The sequence below is a fragment of the Neoarius graeffei genome, chromosome 4 (genome assembly GCF_027579695.1).
Source record: "Neoarius graeffei isolate fNeoGra1 chromosome 4, fNeoGra1.pri, whole genome shotgun sequence".
NCBI lineage: Eukaryota > Metazoa > Chordata > Actinopteri > Siluriformes > Ariidae > Neoarius > Neoarius graeffei.
The window spans coordinates 51,275,283-51,292,995 of record NC_083572.1 but is presented as its reverse complement, the minus strand read 5'-3'; the positions used below and the strand labels follow the sequence as shown (position 1 = coordinate 51,292,995).

The 17,713-nt window shown below is 45.0% G+C and overlaps 1 protein-coding gene across 1 annotated transcript; it reads left to right on the top strand.

Annotated features, from left to right (window-relative positions):
• The first annotated feature begins 325 nt into the window (after positions 1 to 325).
• Positions 326 to 15,951, top strand: tnni1b (troponin I type 1b (skeletal, slow)). Its single transcript, XM_060918241.1, has 6 exons — positions 326 to 363; positions 509 to 640; positions 797 to 886; positions 982 to 1,158; positions 1,298 to 1,406; positions 15,472 to 15,951. Exons 1-5 carry the CDS (start codon positions 355 to 357, stop codon positions 1,400 to 1,402), a joined length of 513 nt encoding a protein of 170 aa, XP_060774224.1. The 5' UTR covers positions 326 to 354; the 3' UTR covers positions 1,403 to 1,406; positions 15,472 to 15,951.
• The last annotated feature ends 1,762 nt before the right edge of the window (positions 15,952 to 17,713 follow it).

Genomic DNA, 17,713 nt, shown 5'->3' with positions numbered 1-17,713 from the left:
GAAGCACACTTGAATAAACCTCTTTTTTGTAAGGGTAGTCCTTTTACACAAGTTTTTTTTTTCCTAAACAAGCAATGAAATATACTTTAAAGAAAATATAGTAAAATAATATTGAAAAATTACTGAAACTCGTTTATTTCTTTTTTTAAAAAATGTGAAGGATAACGTTCATGACCATCATCTGTGCTTTTTCCACCTATTTCCTTACTTTGTTTGTGTAGCATGATAAACACATCCTGCAGTATTCTTGCACTGGTTTGACTAAACCAGTGCTGAAATTTTGATTTATCCAGCAATGTGCTTTTGTTTAATGCCCACTAGAAAAAGTCCAAGATTTCAGCCTCACGCAAACTAATGCTAAAGGTATGTATGTGCAGCTGATCATAGAGAAGCATGATTATGAAGTAATGTAGAAATGAATAGAGATGTATTATATCACTTACCAAGACTCATTCAACACAAAAAGCACGGCCTCTGGTGTGTTGTCTCTGTATGTGTATGGGTGTAGAGCATGATGGTTGCTAAAGCTAAAGAGATGTTGGAGCAGGAGGTGATGGAGAAGGAGGAGGAGAAGCAGCGGTATCTGGCAGAGAAAGCCCCACCTCTACAAACTGGTGGAATGTCTTTTGCAGAGCTCCAGGTATGCCTCACATACATGCAAGATCAAGCATTAAACTGGATCCAAACAACCTAGTACTTTTATATCCTCTATATTTCAAAGCTGCTTCAAAGATTCCCTCAAGCATCCATTTTAAAACTAATGAGTTTGTGTTGCATTTTTCTCCTCCACTGACAGGAACTGTGCCAAGAACTCCATGCCAAGATAAACATCGTGGATGAGGAGCGCTATGATATTGAAGCAAAAGTGCTGCATAACACCGGAGAGGTTAAAACTCTCATTGATTCATGTTTTAAGAGAAAATGAGTGCAAAACAATTGCTTGATCCTTGCTATAAATTTCGGTGGCCTTCCTTTATACAGATAAAAGATCTAAACATTAAGGTCTTAGATTTGAGAGGGAAGTTTAAGCGGCCCAATCTGAGAAGGGTGAGAGTGTCAGCAGATGCCATCCTGCGCTCTCTTTTGGGCTCCAAACACAAGGTGTCATTAGACCTGAGGGCAAACCTCAAATCAGTCAAGAAAGAGGACACAGAGAAGGTGGGGTAGTGATCTGAGAACTTCTGTGCATCTTGTCTCAAACAAAGATTGTATAAAAACAGAAAGTGGCAAGCTGACGTGTGTGTGTGTGTGTGTGTGTGTGTGTGTGTGTGTGTGTGTGTGTGTGTGTGTGCTGCAGGAAAAGACAGTAGAGGTTAGTGACTGGCGGAAAAATGTGGAGGCCATGTCTGGAATGGAAGGCCGCAAGAAAATGTTCGATGCTGCCAAGGGACCTGTGCAGTGATCAAGTGAGTGATCAACCAAGCTTGTGACTTTCTAACAGACACCACAAGATAATTCTACGACAAGTGAAGTGTATATCACACAGATTTGATATACACCAATAAAAGCAGCAACACACTGAAGCCTAATGAAAACACTCAAATAATTAGAATGCAACCTTATAAACCACATCGAAAAGAATTATATTTGGAAAGTAAAGACAAATTTACTTCTTTCAATATTTCTCTTGATTTGGCATGTCACTACAGTGATGTGGTTGCTCTGACATCCATCAGAGTTTCTAGGGAACATTACAGTAGTGGTTTCCCTCTATTGGATTATTATTATAGAGGTTTTCTCCTCTCAACCCTTCACACCTATGGACAATTTAGAGTAACCAGTTAACCTAACCTGCATGTCTTTGGACTGTGGGGGAAACCGGAGCACCCAGAGAAAACCCACGCAGACAGCAAGAACATGCAAACTCCACACAGAAAGGCCCCCGTTGGCTGCAAACCCAGAACCCTCTTGCTGTGAGGCAACAGTGCTAACCACTACACCACCATGCTGCCTCTTTAACTAGAACCCAGACTAAACATTTGTATTATCCATCCATCTATACCGCTTATCAGTCATAGTCACAGAGGAAGCTGGAGCCAATCGCAGCTAACTTTAGGCGAGAGGTGGAGTTCACCCTGGGCAGGTCACCAGTCTATTGCAGGACTAACACAGAGATGAACAAATATTTACATTCACATTCACACTCACACCTAGGGCGGCACGGTGGTGTAGTGGTTATCGCTGTCGCCTCACAGCAAGAAGGTCCTGGGTTTGAGCCCAGCAGCCGGCTTTCTCCTTTCTGTGTGGAGTTTGCATGTTCTCCCCTTGTCTGCGTGGGTTTCCTCCGGGTGCTCTGGTTTCCCCCACAGTACAAAGACATGCAGGTTAGGCTAACTGGTGACTCTAAATTAGGTGCGAGTGTGAGTGTGAATGGTTGTTTGTCTCTATGTGTCAGCCCTGTGATGATCTGGTGACTTGTCCAGGGTGTACCCCGCCTCTCGCCCATAGTCAGCTGGGATAGGCTCCAGCTTGCCTGCGACCCTGTAGAACAGGATAAGTGGCTACAGATAATGGATGGATGGACATTCACACCTATAGGCAATTTGCAGTAGCCAGGTGACCTAACCTGCATGTCTTTGGATTGTGGGAGGAAACCGAAGCACCCAAAGGAAACCCACGCAGACACCACGAGAACATGCAAACTCCACACAGAAAGGAATGACCAGATACCTTCTGTGTCATCAACTGGAGCCTTTCTGTGTGGAGTTTACATATTCTCCTCATGCCTGTGTGGGTTTCCTCCGGGTGCTCCGGTTTCCTCCCACAATCCAAAGACATGCAGATTAGGTCAACTGGCTACTGTAAATTGCCTATAGGTGTGAATGTGAGTATTTGTTCATCTCCGTGTTAGTCCTGCAATGGTATCTGGTCATTTAGCACAAAAGCACAAATCTGGTCATTTAGCACAAGTCTAAAGTCTTTTTGCACAATTGCTGTATCAAATCAAAAGATGCCTGAGAGTTAAGCGTTTGGGTTTAAAAATAAGCCCGATCATTGAAGCAGTGAAAACACACACACACACACACACACACACACACACACACACACACACACACACACACACACAGTGAGCACACTCACCCAGACTCTGGGAGCCTTTTGCTGCCTATAAACTCTATAAAGGTGCTATATAAATTGAGCATATTATCATTAGTATTATTGCTGGCCACTCTGTGTGTGTGTTTTCATCCATCCATTATCTGTAACTGCTTATCCTGTGCAGGGTCGCAGGCAAGCTAGAGCCTATCCCAGCTGACTATGGGTGAGAGGCGGGGTACACCCTGGACAAGTTGCCAGGTCATCGCAGGGCTGACACATAGCCCATGTTTACATTAGACCGTATCAGCGGATCATCAGATTAATGTTTTTAAAACGATTAGTGTGCACACAGCAACACCAATACACGATTTGCGTGCACATAGCAACGCCAATACACGGATACGCTCGGCTCCGCAGGCATCCTGCGCTCCAAATCACTCCGCCCTGAACAGTGAGTGCCCTCTGGAGGGTGCGCACTCTGGCCCTGCGCAGCTCACACAGCGCGCGAGTGAAGTGCACAAGCCACGATTCAGGACTGAGCCGCTGTGTGTGTGATCCCAGCGCATATCACTTACTACTTGCAAGTGGAAGGATGGCAAGCCTAAAGACAATCATAACTACACAATGGGCAGTATTTGCATCAGTATTTGCAGTATTTTCATACTTTTATACTCTTTAATGAAAGGTGATACAAGGCGGAAGTCCGCGCCGTTTTTCAGCAGTCGCGTCACATGACCAACGCCAGCAAATCAGGAAGGTGGATGTCACAGTGACGTTGTCCAATGAGACGCCAGCTAGAGCTCAGCACAGCGTATCCGCGTATTCTGAATGTTTACACAGCACCGGAGCGGACACGATCTGGATTGAATACGTGGACGCTGGCGGATTCCCGTTTCCCGGCGTTTCCAGGCGGTTTAATGTAAACGGACAGTGCATCCACGAAGAAAACGAGACAGATACAGTCTAATGTAAACGTAGCCATAGAGACAAATAACCATTCCATTCACACTCACACTCACATTCACACCTACGGTCAATTTAGAGCCACTAATCAGCCTAACCTTTGGACTGTGGGGGAAACCGGAGCACCCGGAGGAAACCCACGCAGACACAGGAAGAACATGCAAACTCCACACAGAAAGGCCCCTGTCAGCCTCTGGGCTTGAACCCAGAACCTTCTTGCTGTGAGGCAACAGTGCTAACCACTACACCCCTATGCTGCCACATGTATGTTTTCAAAAAAATTATTTTTCCTTCTATTTTTATGTGACATGCTTTTGTTTGTTTTTATTCACAGAGAAAAGTGATCTTTTTAGATGGCAAGAATCGTGTTGCTATGACAATGACCATTGTTTACTAGTGTCTGTGCAGTCTGTTGATTTGTGGGTTTTGTTGCCAGTAAAAATCACCTGGTTACAGAAGACTTCTGATTAGATTTTTAGAATTAGAAGCCTTTATTTGTCACAAATATATGTTTGGAGGGAGGATTGGTGACTAATATGCGGGTTACATCAAATGGTGGTTTCAAAATGGAGGAGTGGCGAAATACAATCGCTCATATTCAATCAGAATCTCAGCAAGTTCCATAAAAAATCCATGAAACATCTTTAAACATGATCAGTAGGCATTTATAATAAAGATTAAACATTCTTAGAACTTGTGTGAAAGGATTTTAGAGTTGTGTTAAAAGACTTTTGTGCTACATAACCATAAACCACACAGAAAGGCGGGGCAGCACGGTGGTGTAGTGGTTAGCGCTGTTGCCTCACAGCAAGAAGGTCCGGGTTCGATCCCCGTGGCCGGCGAGGGCCTTTCTGTGTGGAGTTTGCATGTTCTCCCCGTGTCCGCGTGGGTTTCCTCCGGGTGCTCCGGTTTCCCCCACAGTCCAAAGACATGCAGGTTAGGTTAACTGGTGACTCTAAATTGACCGTAGGTGTGAATGTGAGTGTGAATGGTTGTCTGTGTCTATGTGTCAGCCCTGTGATGACCTGGCGACTTGTCCAGGGTGTACCCCGCCTTTCACCCGTAGTCAGCTGGGATAGGCTCCAGCTTGCCTGCGACCCTGTAGAAGGATAAAGCGGCTAGAGATAATGAGATGAGATGAGACACAGAAAGGCCCCAGCTGACCATGAGGTTTGAACCTAGAACCTTCTTACAGTGAAGCCACAGTGCTAAACACCATGCCACCCACAGTTTCCTGGTCATTTTTCACCTCTTCCATTCATGGAATGACCAAATGAAACAATTCTGAAGTTGAACTGTAAACTATCCCAGCATCTTCTCTTTTTCAATTGTGAAAGACCGCCAAACTAATCGCAATACACTGTGGAGATCCAGCATTAGTTTTTCCTTTTTTCTGAAAAGTGTATTTGCTAAACTTAGTGTTGATACTTTGATATTTATTACATAATTCAGTATACTTGCTATTTTGTGCATACTGATATAAATGAGTTCCCATAACTGAGGCTACACATCCCTGAGTGCTAACCTCATGATTTCACCTACAGTATAGTTAATAAACAAGTAAATGCAAAGTCAGTATCTTCATTTATCAGTGATATTTTTGTCGCTATCATTTCAGGACCTATAAAGCTGATTACCAGCAGGCCAATGGTAAAGACAATAATCTAAATGTGCAGGTGGTATACCGTGCCTTGCAAAAGTATTCATCCCCCTTGGCATGTGTCCTGTTTTGTTGCATTACAAGCTAGAATTAAAATGAATTTTAATTCTAAATTTTAAACCAACCTGTTCTGGAAGGATCCTGACTCTGCAACACTACTAAGCAAGCAACATGAAAACCAAGGAGCCTCCAAACAGGTCAGAGACAAAGTTGTGAAGAAGTATAGATCAGGGTTGGGTTCTAAAAAATATCCCAAACTTTGAATATCCCAGGGAGCAACATTAAATCCATTATAGCAAAATGGAAAGAATATGGCACCACTACAAACCTGACAAGAGAAGGCCGCCCACAAAAACTCACAGACTGGGCAAGGAGGGCATTAATCAGAGCAAACCAGCAAAGATAACACTGAAGGAGCTGCAAAGATCCACAGCGGAGATGGGAGTATCTGTCCATAGGACCACTTTAAGCTGTACACCCCACAGAGCAGGGCTTTATGGAAGAGTGGCCAGAAAAAAGCCATTGCTTAAGAAAACACGTTTGGAGTTTGCCCAACAGCATGTGGCAAACTCCCCAAACACATGGAAGAAAATTCTCTGGTCAAATGAGACAAAAATTGAACTTTTTGGCCATCATGAGAAATGCCGTGTATGCCAACACCCTGAAAACACCATTCCTACAGTGAAGCATGGTGATGGCAGCATCATGCTGTGGGGATGTTTTTCATCTGCAGGGACAGGAAAGCTGGTCAGGACTGAAGGAAAGATGGATGGCACTAAATACAGGGCAATTCTGGAGGAAAACCTGTTGGAGTCAGCCAGAGGTTTCAGACTGGGATGAAGGCTCACGGTCCAGCAAGACAATGACCCTAAACATACTGCTAAAGCTACACTGGAGTGGTTCAAAGGGAAACATTTAAATGTCTTGGAATTGCCTAGTCAAAGCCCAGACCTCAATCCAATTGAGAATCTGTGACATAACTTGAAGATTGCTGTACACCCACGCAACCCATCTAACTTGAAGGAGTTGGAGCAGTTTTGCCTTGAGGAATGGGCAAAACTCCCAGTGGCTAGATGTGCTAAGCTAATAGAGACATACCCCAAGAGACTCGCAGCTGTAATTGCAGCAAAAGGTCCCTCTATAAAGTATTGACTTTGAGGGGGGTGAATACCTATGCACACTCCAGATTTCTGTTTTTTCATCTTAATTATTGTTTGTGTCACAATACAAAAACAATGTGCACCTTTAAAGTGGGAGGCATGTTGTGTAAATCAAATGATGCTAACCCCCCCAAAAATCCATTTTAATACCAGCTTGTAATGCGACAAAACAGGACAAACACTAAGAGGGATAAATACTTTTGCAAGGCACTCTAGTTGCACGTTTCACATTGCAAGCTCATTTCAAAATTTAAGTCAATTTTAAGTCAAACCGTCAATTTTAAATAAAAGTATGCAATATTTGTTTTCATTTCTGGTTGAATTTATATATGCAATCATTTAATAACTTTCAGCAAAGACTACACCTTACCCTAATATTCCCATAAAATTTAAAACTGTGTTGATCACAGGACATTAAGTCCTATTTGTAAAGAAGGTTTCATAAGATTCATTTTATTTGCTTAAAACAGAGTGTAATGTTCACAAGGCCACACTGCATCATTATAAATATACTTGAGATTATAAAATGTAAAGTAATATTATTTTGTTAATTTGAAGGTATGGTAAGAATTGATGAAACAGAGAAGAGGCAACAGAAAGGGGGTAAAGGAGAAAAGAACAAAGTGATTCTGATATAGAGGGAACAACTGTATAATATCAATCTGAAAAGTAGTTTTAATAAAATAATAATACAAAATAGAGATGCAAACTTATCATGTCCTAACATTTTGATTTAGGCTGATGTCAAGCCTGAAAATATTTAATGTCTTGTCTTTAAATAACAGTGACTTTGCAGAGAGCATGATATAATCTTGACTATGTAAAATTCCTAATCTGCAGTAGCTCCTTGGACAGATAACCTGGTTGATATTGACACTTGATTGTTTTAGACTACATTAAGCCTTGATATCAGACCCAAAGTACCTTGACCAGTTTAGCACATACAGTAGATAGCTTTGGACACACCCTCTAATTACCATATAAGGAGCGAAGAGGTTAGAAATATTACATGAGTAAGCATGTGTTGAAGTCAAATGGAAAAAGTGAGAAAATGAAAAGTAAAAAAGTATAAAAAGTATAAATGATGAATGAAGGTGGAAAATAAAGTTATTATTCATTTATTTTCCTGACAATTTGAGACTTAAAGCTAGACGGCCTTTCGATTTCATAAAATCGGTGAAATTTAATTACCTCTGAAATTTGGTCATTGTGATATTTGTTTATTTTTGCAATATCTAAAATAAAAAAATAAAAAAATAAAAGCACAACCAGGCTATTCTGTGGCTGGGAAGTTATTTAATTTGAGGGGATTCCTGAGCAAATTATGTGCATGAAATCGCTCGCTCAGTGCAGTCAAGCAGACAGAGGAAATCCGTGTGTGCATGCACAGGTTTACCTTCTTCTTCTCCTCCTTCTTCTTTTGGGTTTTATGGCAGCTGGCATCCAGTGTTGCATTACTGCCATCTACAGGTTTACCTTGACCGTGCACTGAGAGTTACATCATTCTGTCACTAAACAAACAACTGATCACACCGAGGTGCTCGGTGACCGCCAATATTTATTAGTTTGGTCCTGCATTTCCTTTCCTTCGCAACATAATGTCTTTACTTCTTGCTTTCTGGTACTGTAGTCAGTCTTTCACATTTCATTCGCACACTCGTGTCTTCCATTGTTCTCTCCTGTTTCAAATTTGTATCCCACAGTGCCTTGCATGAATGAGGAAAGCCCACCACGTGATGCATGATGTAGTACACTGGCATGCAAAAGTTTGGGCACCCTAAAATATCTGTTACTGTGAATAGTTAAGTGAGCAGAAGATGAACTGATCACCAAAAGGCATAAAGGTAAAGGCGACACATTTCTTTTCAGCGTTTTCTGCAAGATTTGTGTATTATTTTTGTTTTGTACAACTGGAGAGTGAAAAAAGGAAAGGAACACCATGCGAAAGTTTGGGCGTCCCAATACATTTGAGTTCTCAGGTAACTTTTACCAAGGTTCCAGACCTTAATTAGCTTATTGAGCTGTGGCTTGTTCAAATTCTTCATTAGGAAAGTCAGATGATGCAGATTTCAAAGCTGTATAAATTCTCTGACTCGTCAAACTTGTCCCTAAAATCAACAGCCATGGGCTCTAAGCAACTCCCTCGCATTCTGAATAATAAAATAATTGATGCTCACAAACCAGGAGAAGGCTACAAGAATGTAGCAAAGTGTTTTCAGGTAGCTGTTTCCTCAGATTGTAATGTTATTAAGAAATGGCAGTTAACAGAAACAGTGGAGATCAAGGTGAGGTCTGGAAGATGAAGAAAACTTTCTGAAAGAACTGCTCATTAGATTGCTAGAAAGGCAAATAAAACCCCTGTTTGACTGTGTAACAGTCCATGTAGGTGGGTGGAGCACAGAAGGACGGCAGGACAGAACTGTTTAACAAAACTCTCTTTTATTTGCACTTTTCAGATGCAAACACACACTCAGACACACGCACACACATCAGCCGTCTGGTTGTGGAGAGAGTCCCTCTGCTCTCACTCTCTCTCCTTAAGAAGGGTGCGGTCACTGGGAAGACACACAAACACATCAATTAACAACAGGTGTAGTGATTCTGCCACTTAACTTCCCTGACTCCGCCCTCCTGTCACAGACCGATGCTAGACCACGCCCCCGCTGCCACATACCCCCACCGCCCGACTCAGGCCGGGCAGCCGTCCGGCCCGCAGCCGACTCCCCCCCCCCCCTTGACGGGAGAGGAAGTCCGCCATGACCATCTGCGCCCCCGGCCTGTGGATCACCTTGAAGTTAAAGGGTTGGAGTGCCAGATACCAACGGGTGATCCGCGCATTGGCATCCTTCATGCGGTGGAGCCACTGGAGGGGCGCGTGGTCCGAACAGAGGGTGAAAGGGCATCCCAGCAGGTAGTACCGGAGGGCGAGGACCACCCACTTGATCGCCAGGCACTCCTTCTCGATGGTACTGTAGCGCCCCTCACGCACCGACAGCTTGCGGCTAATGTACAAGACGGGGCGATCCTCCCCCTCCACCTGCTGGGACAAAACGGCCCCCAGCCCTCTGTCCGACGCATCCGTCTGCAACATAAAGGGGAGAGAAAAGTCAGGGGAGTGTAAAAGTGGCCCCCCACACAGTGCAGCCTTAACCTTAGAAAAAGCCCGCTGGCATTGCTCCGTCCACTGGACCGGATCTGGTGCCCCCTTTTTAGTCAGATCAGTCAGCGGGCTGGTGACGTCCGAATAATTAGGTATAAACCTACGATAATAGCCAGCCAGCCCCAGAAACTGTCTCACCCCCTTTTTGGTCTTGGGCCTCGGGCAGGCCGCAATCGCTGCAGTCTTGTTAATTTGGGGACACATCTGCCCGTTGCCCAAGTGGAAGCCCAGATACCGTACTTCCACCCGCCCAATCGCACACTTCTTCGGGTTGGCCGTGAGACCCGCCCGCCTTAGCGATCTAAGGACGGCCCTCAGGTGTTGTAGGTGCCGCAGCCAGTCATTACTATAAATAATGATATCGTCTAAGTACGCGGCCGCATAGGTGGCGTGGGGGCGGAGGACCCTGTCCATCAGCCGCTGAAACGTAGCAGGCGCCCCAAACAGCCCAAAAGGAAGTGTGACAAATTGGTGTAAGCCGAACGGTGTGGAAAAGGCCGTTTTTTCACGGGATAATGGAGTCAAGGGGATCTGCCAATAACCCTTTGTTAAATCCAGTGTCGAGTAAAAACGAGCCGTGCCTAGCCGATCGAGCAACTCATCAATACGAGGCATTGGGTACGCATCGAATTTAGACACCATGTTGACTTTTCTATAGTCCACACAGAACCGGACCGACCCATCGGCCTTGGGTACCAAGACCACTGGGCTGCTCCAGTCACTGTGGGACTCCTCGATGATGCCCATTTCGAGCATGGCCTCAAGTTCTTCCCGAACCACCTTTTTCTTGTGTTCGGGTAACCTGTAAGGGCGGCTACGCACTACCACCCCCGGGGGCGTCTCAATGTGGTGCTCTATGAGGTTAGTGCGGCCGGGCAGGGGTGAGAACACGTCCGAAAACTCGGTCTGCAACTGGGCAGCCTCCATGAGTTGGGTCGGGGAGAGGTGGTCTCCACAGGGTTCCTAATGTTCCTTTTTGAACCTCCGGCCCCAGCTCCGCCTTCTCTGGAACCGCCGACACCAACGCCACGGGGACCTCCTCGTTCCAGAGTTTGAGTAGGTTGAGGTGGTAAATCTGTAGCGCCCCACCCCTGTCCATTCACTTCACCTCATAGTCGACGTCCCCGACTCGCCGTGTGACCTCAAAGGGTCCTTGCCACTTAGCGACTAATTTAGAGCTCGATGTGGGCAACAGTACGAGTACTTTCTCTCCCGGTGCAAACTCTCTAAGGCGCGTACCCTTGTCGTACAGGCGGGTTTGCCGTTCTTGGGCCTGCCGCAAATTCTCCTGGGTTAGTTGTGTGAGTGTGTGGAGTTTTGCGCGCAGGTCAATAACGTATTGAATTTCATTTTTGCTTGGTGAAGGTCCCTCCTCCCAATTTTCTCGCAGCATGTCTAAAATGCCGCGTGGCTTACGCCCATACCGGTATAATAATTCAAATGGGGAGAACCCCGTGGAGGCTTGGGGGACCTCTCGCACTGCAAAGAGCAAGGGTTCGAGCCATTTATCCCAGTTACGTGCGTCCTCACTTACAAATTTCTTAATTATGTTTTTAAGGGTGCGATTAAACCGTTCCACTAAGCCGTCCGTTTGTGGGTGATAAACGCTGGTGCGAATCGGCTTAATACCTAATAACCCATACAGTTCATTCAGTGTTCGTGACATAAACGAGGTGCCTTGATCAGTCAGAATCTCTTTCGGGATTCCAACTCGGGAGATGACGCGGAAGAGCGCCTCCGCAATACTGCGTGCTGAGATATTGCGAAGAGGCACTGCTTCTGGGTATCGTGTTGCATAGTCCACCAGAACTAATATAAAGTGGTACCCTCGTGTTGACCGATCTAATGGCCTGACGAGATCCATCCCAATTCTTTCGAACGGGGTCTCAATTAACGGTAGAGGGCGCAAAGGCGCTTTTGGAATGGCTGCTGGATTTACTAACTGGCATTCGCGGCATGCTGTACACCACCTACAGACATCGCCGCGAATCCCCGACCAATAGAATCGGGCCATTATTCGGGCTAGTGTTTTATCCTGCCCTAAGTGTCCAGCCATGGGATTAAACTGAGCCGCCTGGAATACCAATTCCCTGCGGCTCTTCGGAATTAAAAGCTGCGTGACTCGCTCTTTCGTTTGAGTGTCCTGCGTCACTCGGTATAATCTATCCTTCATAATCGCGAAGTAGGGGAAGGACGGGGTGGCGTTCGGCTGGAGCGTTTGACCATCGATTACTCTCACTTGGTCAAAAGCATGCCGCAGAGTCTCGTCTCGCGATTGCTCTAATGGGAAATCCGCAAGGGATTCCCCAATAGAGAGAGGAGGAGCCGGCGGCTCCTCACTCTGGCGCGGAGATGACGTAGACGGCTCTGTGACAGCTGCTCCCACCAAAGCGACACTGGGACCTCCCCCTGTCAAATGGCAGGACCCACTCTTGACTAAGTGTGTCATTAAACCCCGAAATCCCGGCCAATCAGTCCCCAAAATTAAAGAGTGGGTAAGGTAAGGATTAACCGCCGCCTTCACTATAAATTTTTCCCCTCTGAAAATAATGTGGACCACCTGGTCGATGAGTCCCTCGGCGTCGCAGCTGTCAGCCCTCAACCACTGCCAGCAGGCGTCCCGGAGTTGCTGGCCAAACGCGAATGGCCGGCCGACTTCCTCCAAGCGCAGAGCGCGGAAACGCTGATGTTGTTGCTCCGGGGTGCGTCCCACCCGCTGGAGGACGGCCCGGCGAAGGTCCACGTAGGCCAGCCGGCGGTCGGCGGGGAGCTGTAGCGCGGCCAGCTGCGCCTCTCCCGTTAGCAGGGGGAGGAGGCGCGCCGCGCGCTGTTCCACCGGCCACCCCGAGGTCTCTGCTACCTGCTCAAAGAGCGTGAAGAATGCCTCAGGGTCATCCTGCGGGCCCATCTTTGTGAGGGTGAGGGGGGAAGGGCCCGCGGCGGTGGAGTTGGTGGACCCCGCCGACGCGAGGAGGTGCCGGAACGCCCTCCTCGGAATCTTCCTGTTGCGCCAGCACCAGGGCCTCGAACTGTTGTTCTTGCTCTTTTCGGAGGGCGAGCAGCGCCTGGTGCTGGCTCTGTTGGGCCGTGGCGAGGGCGTGGATCAGGTCGGCGAAGGTGGAGGACTCCATGGGGCTGTTGTCTTCTGTGCTCGGGTCCCGGGTTTCGGCACCACTGTAACAGTCCATGTAGGTGGGTGGAGCACAGAAGGACGGCAGGACAGAACTGTTTAACAAAACTCTCTTTTATTTGCACTTTTCAGATGCAAACACACACTCAGACACACGCACACACATCAGCCATCTGGTTGTGGAGAGAGTCCCTCTGCTCTTTCTCTCCTTAAGAAGGGCGCGGTCACTGGGAAGACACACAAACACATCAGTTAACAACAGGTGTAGTGATTCTGCCACTTAACTTCCCTGACTCCGCCCTCCTGTCACAGACCAATGCTAGACCACGCCCCCGCTGCCACAGACTGCAAAAGACCTTCAGAAAGATTTAGCAGACCCTGGAGTGGTGGTGCACTGTTCTACTATGCAGTGACACCTGAACAAATATGACCTTCATGGAAGAGTCATCAGAAGAAAACCATTCCTGTGTCCTAGACACAAAATTCAGTGTCTGAAGTTTGCAAATGAACATCTAAATAAGCCTGATGCATTTTGGAAACAAGTCCTGTGGACTGATGAAATCAAAATAGAACTTTTTGGCCACAATGTGCAAAGGTATGTTTGGAGAAAAAAGGGTGCCAAATGCCAGGAAAAGAACACCTCTCCAACTCTGAAGCATGGGTGTGGATCGATCATGCTTTGGGGTTGTGTTGCAGCCAGTGGCACAGGGCACATTTCATTGGTCGAGGGAAGCATGGATTCGAATAAATACCAGCAAATTCTGGAAGCAAACATCACACCATCTGTAAACAAGTTGAAGTTAAAAAGAGGATGGGTCCTACAATAAGAAGATGATCCAAAACACACCTCAAAATCTACAATGGAATACCTCAAGAGGCACAAGCTGAAGGTTTTGCCCTGGCCCTCACAGTCCCCTGACCTAAACATCATTGAAAATCTGTGGATAGATCTCAAAAGAGCAGTGCATGCAAGACAGCCCAAGAAACTTGTAGAACTGGAAGCCTTTTGCAAGGACAAATGTGTGAAAATTCCCCAGGTAAGAACTGAAAGATTATTAGCTGGCTACAAAAAGTGTTTACAAGCTGTGATACTTGCCAAAGGGGGTGTTACTAGGTACTAACCATACAGGGTACCCAAACTTTTGCTTCGGGCCCTTTCCCTTTTTTGTCATTTTGAAAATGTAAAAGATGAAAATAAAAAATTGTTTTTGCTTAAAATATAAAGGGAATGAGTCGTTTTTAACTTTATGCCTTTTGGAGATCATTTCATCTTCAACTTCAAGTCAAGTCAAGTCAAGTCAGGTTTATTTCATCCATAAACATGGAAATTACAGTGCACATACCCATCCCATGCTCATAAAAACATTAGCATAAATATACACATCTCCTTTAAGAAACCATAAGGCCATAATAAATAAATAAATAAATAAATTTAATACACTATAGAAAAGTACGCTTAAAGTGCCTGTTGTGCTGTCTAATAGCCTGAGGAATGAAAGAGAGAGCATACCGATTTGTCCTTGTCACAGGGGGCTTTAACCTACCACTACGCTCCATAACCCTCCCTGTCAAGTTCTCATGTAGAGGATGAGTAGGGTCCCCAATTATTTTCTTCCTCATACTTGCTAGGCGGTCCTCATATATTTTATCAACAGTATTTGACTCTCCCATCATTTTTCCAACCCTCCTAGTCACTCTGTCAATCCTGGCCTTTTCAGTTGCCCCAGCATTCCCACCCCATCCCACCACACAGTAACTCCACACGCTACATATTACTGCCATAAAAAACATCCTCACAACAGCTAAATTTACCTTGAAAGACTGCAGCTTTCTCAGGCAATATATGCGTGGGCTTAGTTTTTCCATCACTAAACTTAGATGGTCAGACCATGTAAGCTTGTCATTAAAAACTACATGAACTACATGACTTGCTTAACTGTTCACAGTAACAGCAAACAGGGGTGCCCAAACTTTTGCATACCACTGTATCTTGAATTGGGTCATGGTGAAGCAGGAAAAAATAGTGGAGACTTTAGGACCACGTGACCCTAAATTCATTAACTGTTCTATTTTAAAAAAAAAACTAATTAAATTGGAAGTCTGTGATTCGAATTCAGTAGCTTTTGGATCACTAAACAAAAATAATTGGGTGTCAGGGAAAATTCTTTTTATGACCTCATCTTGAAAACTATGAAAGGCAGTACAGCTTTAAGGAAAGTATAAAGTATGTTTTTGTTTCTTGATTAACTTTTGAATTAGCTTTTCTAGTCAGTGATATTTCTGACTTATTAGAAAGTCTATTATTGACCTTTGTGTTTTGGTGCTTCCAGAATAACCAACACTTTTTTTTTTCTTTTAGCAGGATATGGGCTCAATTGAGAGGTGAAGAGGTGGCATTGCTGACTTCTGCTTAATCAATTCAAGTCAAAGATTACAATCTACATTATAGGTTATTGTTGGCATACTGCACATCATCTATACTACATACAGTACCAGTCAAAAGTTTGGACACACTTACTCATTCATAGTAATGAGTAAGTATGCCCAAATTTTTGACTGGTACTGTATAAATTGTCCGTATACATATAACTTAACGTACATGTATGCCCAATACTCAAGTACTGTAACATGCAGGATGTTACATCAGATTATGTGTTTGTTTTGCCATTGTCAGAAATTTCTCCAAATGGTCACTGCTATGCCTCATTGTCAAATCTCTTAATAAGTTCAAAGTGAATTGATAACATTCTCTTAGGTTTGGCGGAAACCAACAAATGTCCATCAAAATATAAATCAGTAATTATAAAAATGATTCACATTTAAATAACCACAACCCTGGATTATAAGACCATAAACACATTTTTGATTGATAATGACCTCCTCAATAAATGAAATTTAATTTCTACAAACATTCTTCTTGTGTATTTCTTGTTGTGTGTCTACTCTGTATACACTACCAGTCAAAAGTTTGGATACACTCACAAGATAAAAAGAGTGTGCACAAGGTATAAAATATCACCTTACAGGCTGAAAGTGTTGTTAATCCCCTAAAAATCTGAAGCAAATAAAATCTTACTTTATTGATAGAATAATGCCGCTTTTCCACTACAAACGCGGCTGAGTCGTGCCGTGCCGAGTCGAGCTGAGTCGGGCTGAGCGGGGCTATTGAAGTTGCATTTTGACTACAACCGCGCTGAACCGTGCTGGCTGGAAGTGGGTGGACACATTGGGTGGAGTTAGCGAAAGTGGGTGGACGTCACGTGATGTCGTTAAGCAGCGCAAACAGTGACATCAGTGACAGTGGCGGAACAAGTCAGAGCCGGGCCGGGGGCGGGGCAAATGACCGGGCCCTTTATTAAAGCTTATCATAACATCATTTTAGGCTACAAAATGTCCGCAACTGCGGTGTTTACCAATTTCAACACTACCGGGTGCAACTATGTTATTTAGTACATCAAGTCCTTCAAACGAACATGTAACTCAGAAACAAAAAACATTAGGATCCTGTACATGGCTCATAATAAAACATCAATAGCCTATACTGCGCACATTATTTGAAGGGCATACGAATGAGTGCTCAGAGTGGTGACAGGAAGAGTCAGAAATAAAAGGAGGGCGGTGCAAACCTCACTGAATGCACTGTGTTTACCAATTTCAACACTACGGGGTGCAACTATGTTATTTTGTACATTAAGTCCTTCAAACGAACATGTAACTCAAACAAAAAAACATTCGGCGACATACTGTACATGGCTCATAATAAAACATCAATAGCCTACTGCGCGCATTATTTGAAGGGCATACGACGAGCCTTGCGCTCCGCGAACTCGTCCACGATGCTCTGTATGTCACTGATTCAGTGAGCTTTTAAGCGGTAGTCTCACGACCCGAATAGTAAACAATAAACATGGAGGACATGGAGTCGTTAGTATTGCTGGTCTTGATGCTGTGGCTTGTTGTCACCGACAACGCGGACAGATACTGGCAAGAGCGTATAGATGAGGCGAGGCGCATAAGGCTTCAGAAATTCTCGTAATTCATAATTATTCTTCTTCCGGGTTTGCGGTGTTTACAGATCCCAGCGTGCTCGCGGGGCGTGTGTGGGCATGTGAGGACACTCCTCCTCACCAATCAGTGCACAGGGGAGTGTCTGCTCACGCCCCCAACCTCAGTCAGCACGGTTTGGCTCGCTTCAGCCCCACTCCAAAACGGTGCGAGTTTTAGGGGCTAAGCAGGGCTGAAACGAGCTGAGTCGTGCTGGTTTTTGGTAGTCGAAACGCGAGCCGTGTCGGGCTGAAGCGAGCTGAAGTGAGCTGAAAAAGGGTAGTGGAAAAGGGCCATAAGTGTGCTATAAAGCTCCATTGCTTACTTCATACTGAAGCATCTGGTGGGTGAAGAATAATGGAGCAGTTTACAGCTCATTCATACCATATTTACTATTCAAACAACTACCCCATAGGAAATGTGTCACATAATGCAAACAATAAATAGGGATTAAACATATAATACAAAACCTGCTACTAAAACACTCACAGAAGAGAGCCAAGAGTTCTAATCCTGACAGTAAACAATATTATGTTTGTAAAGACCTGGATGAAAAT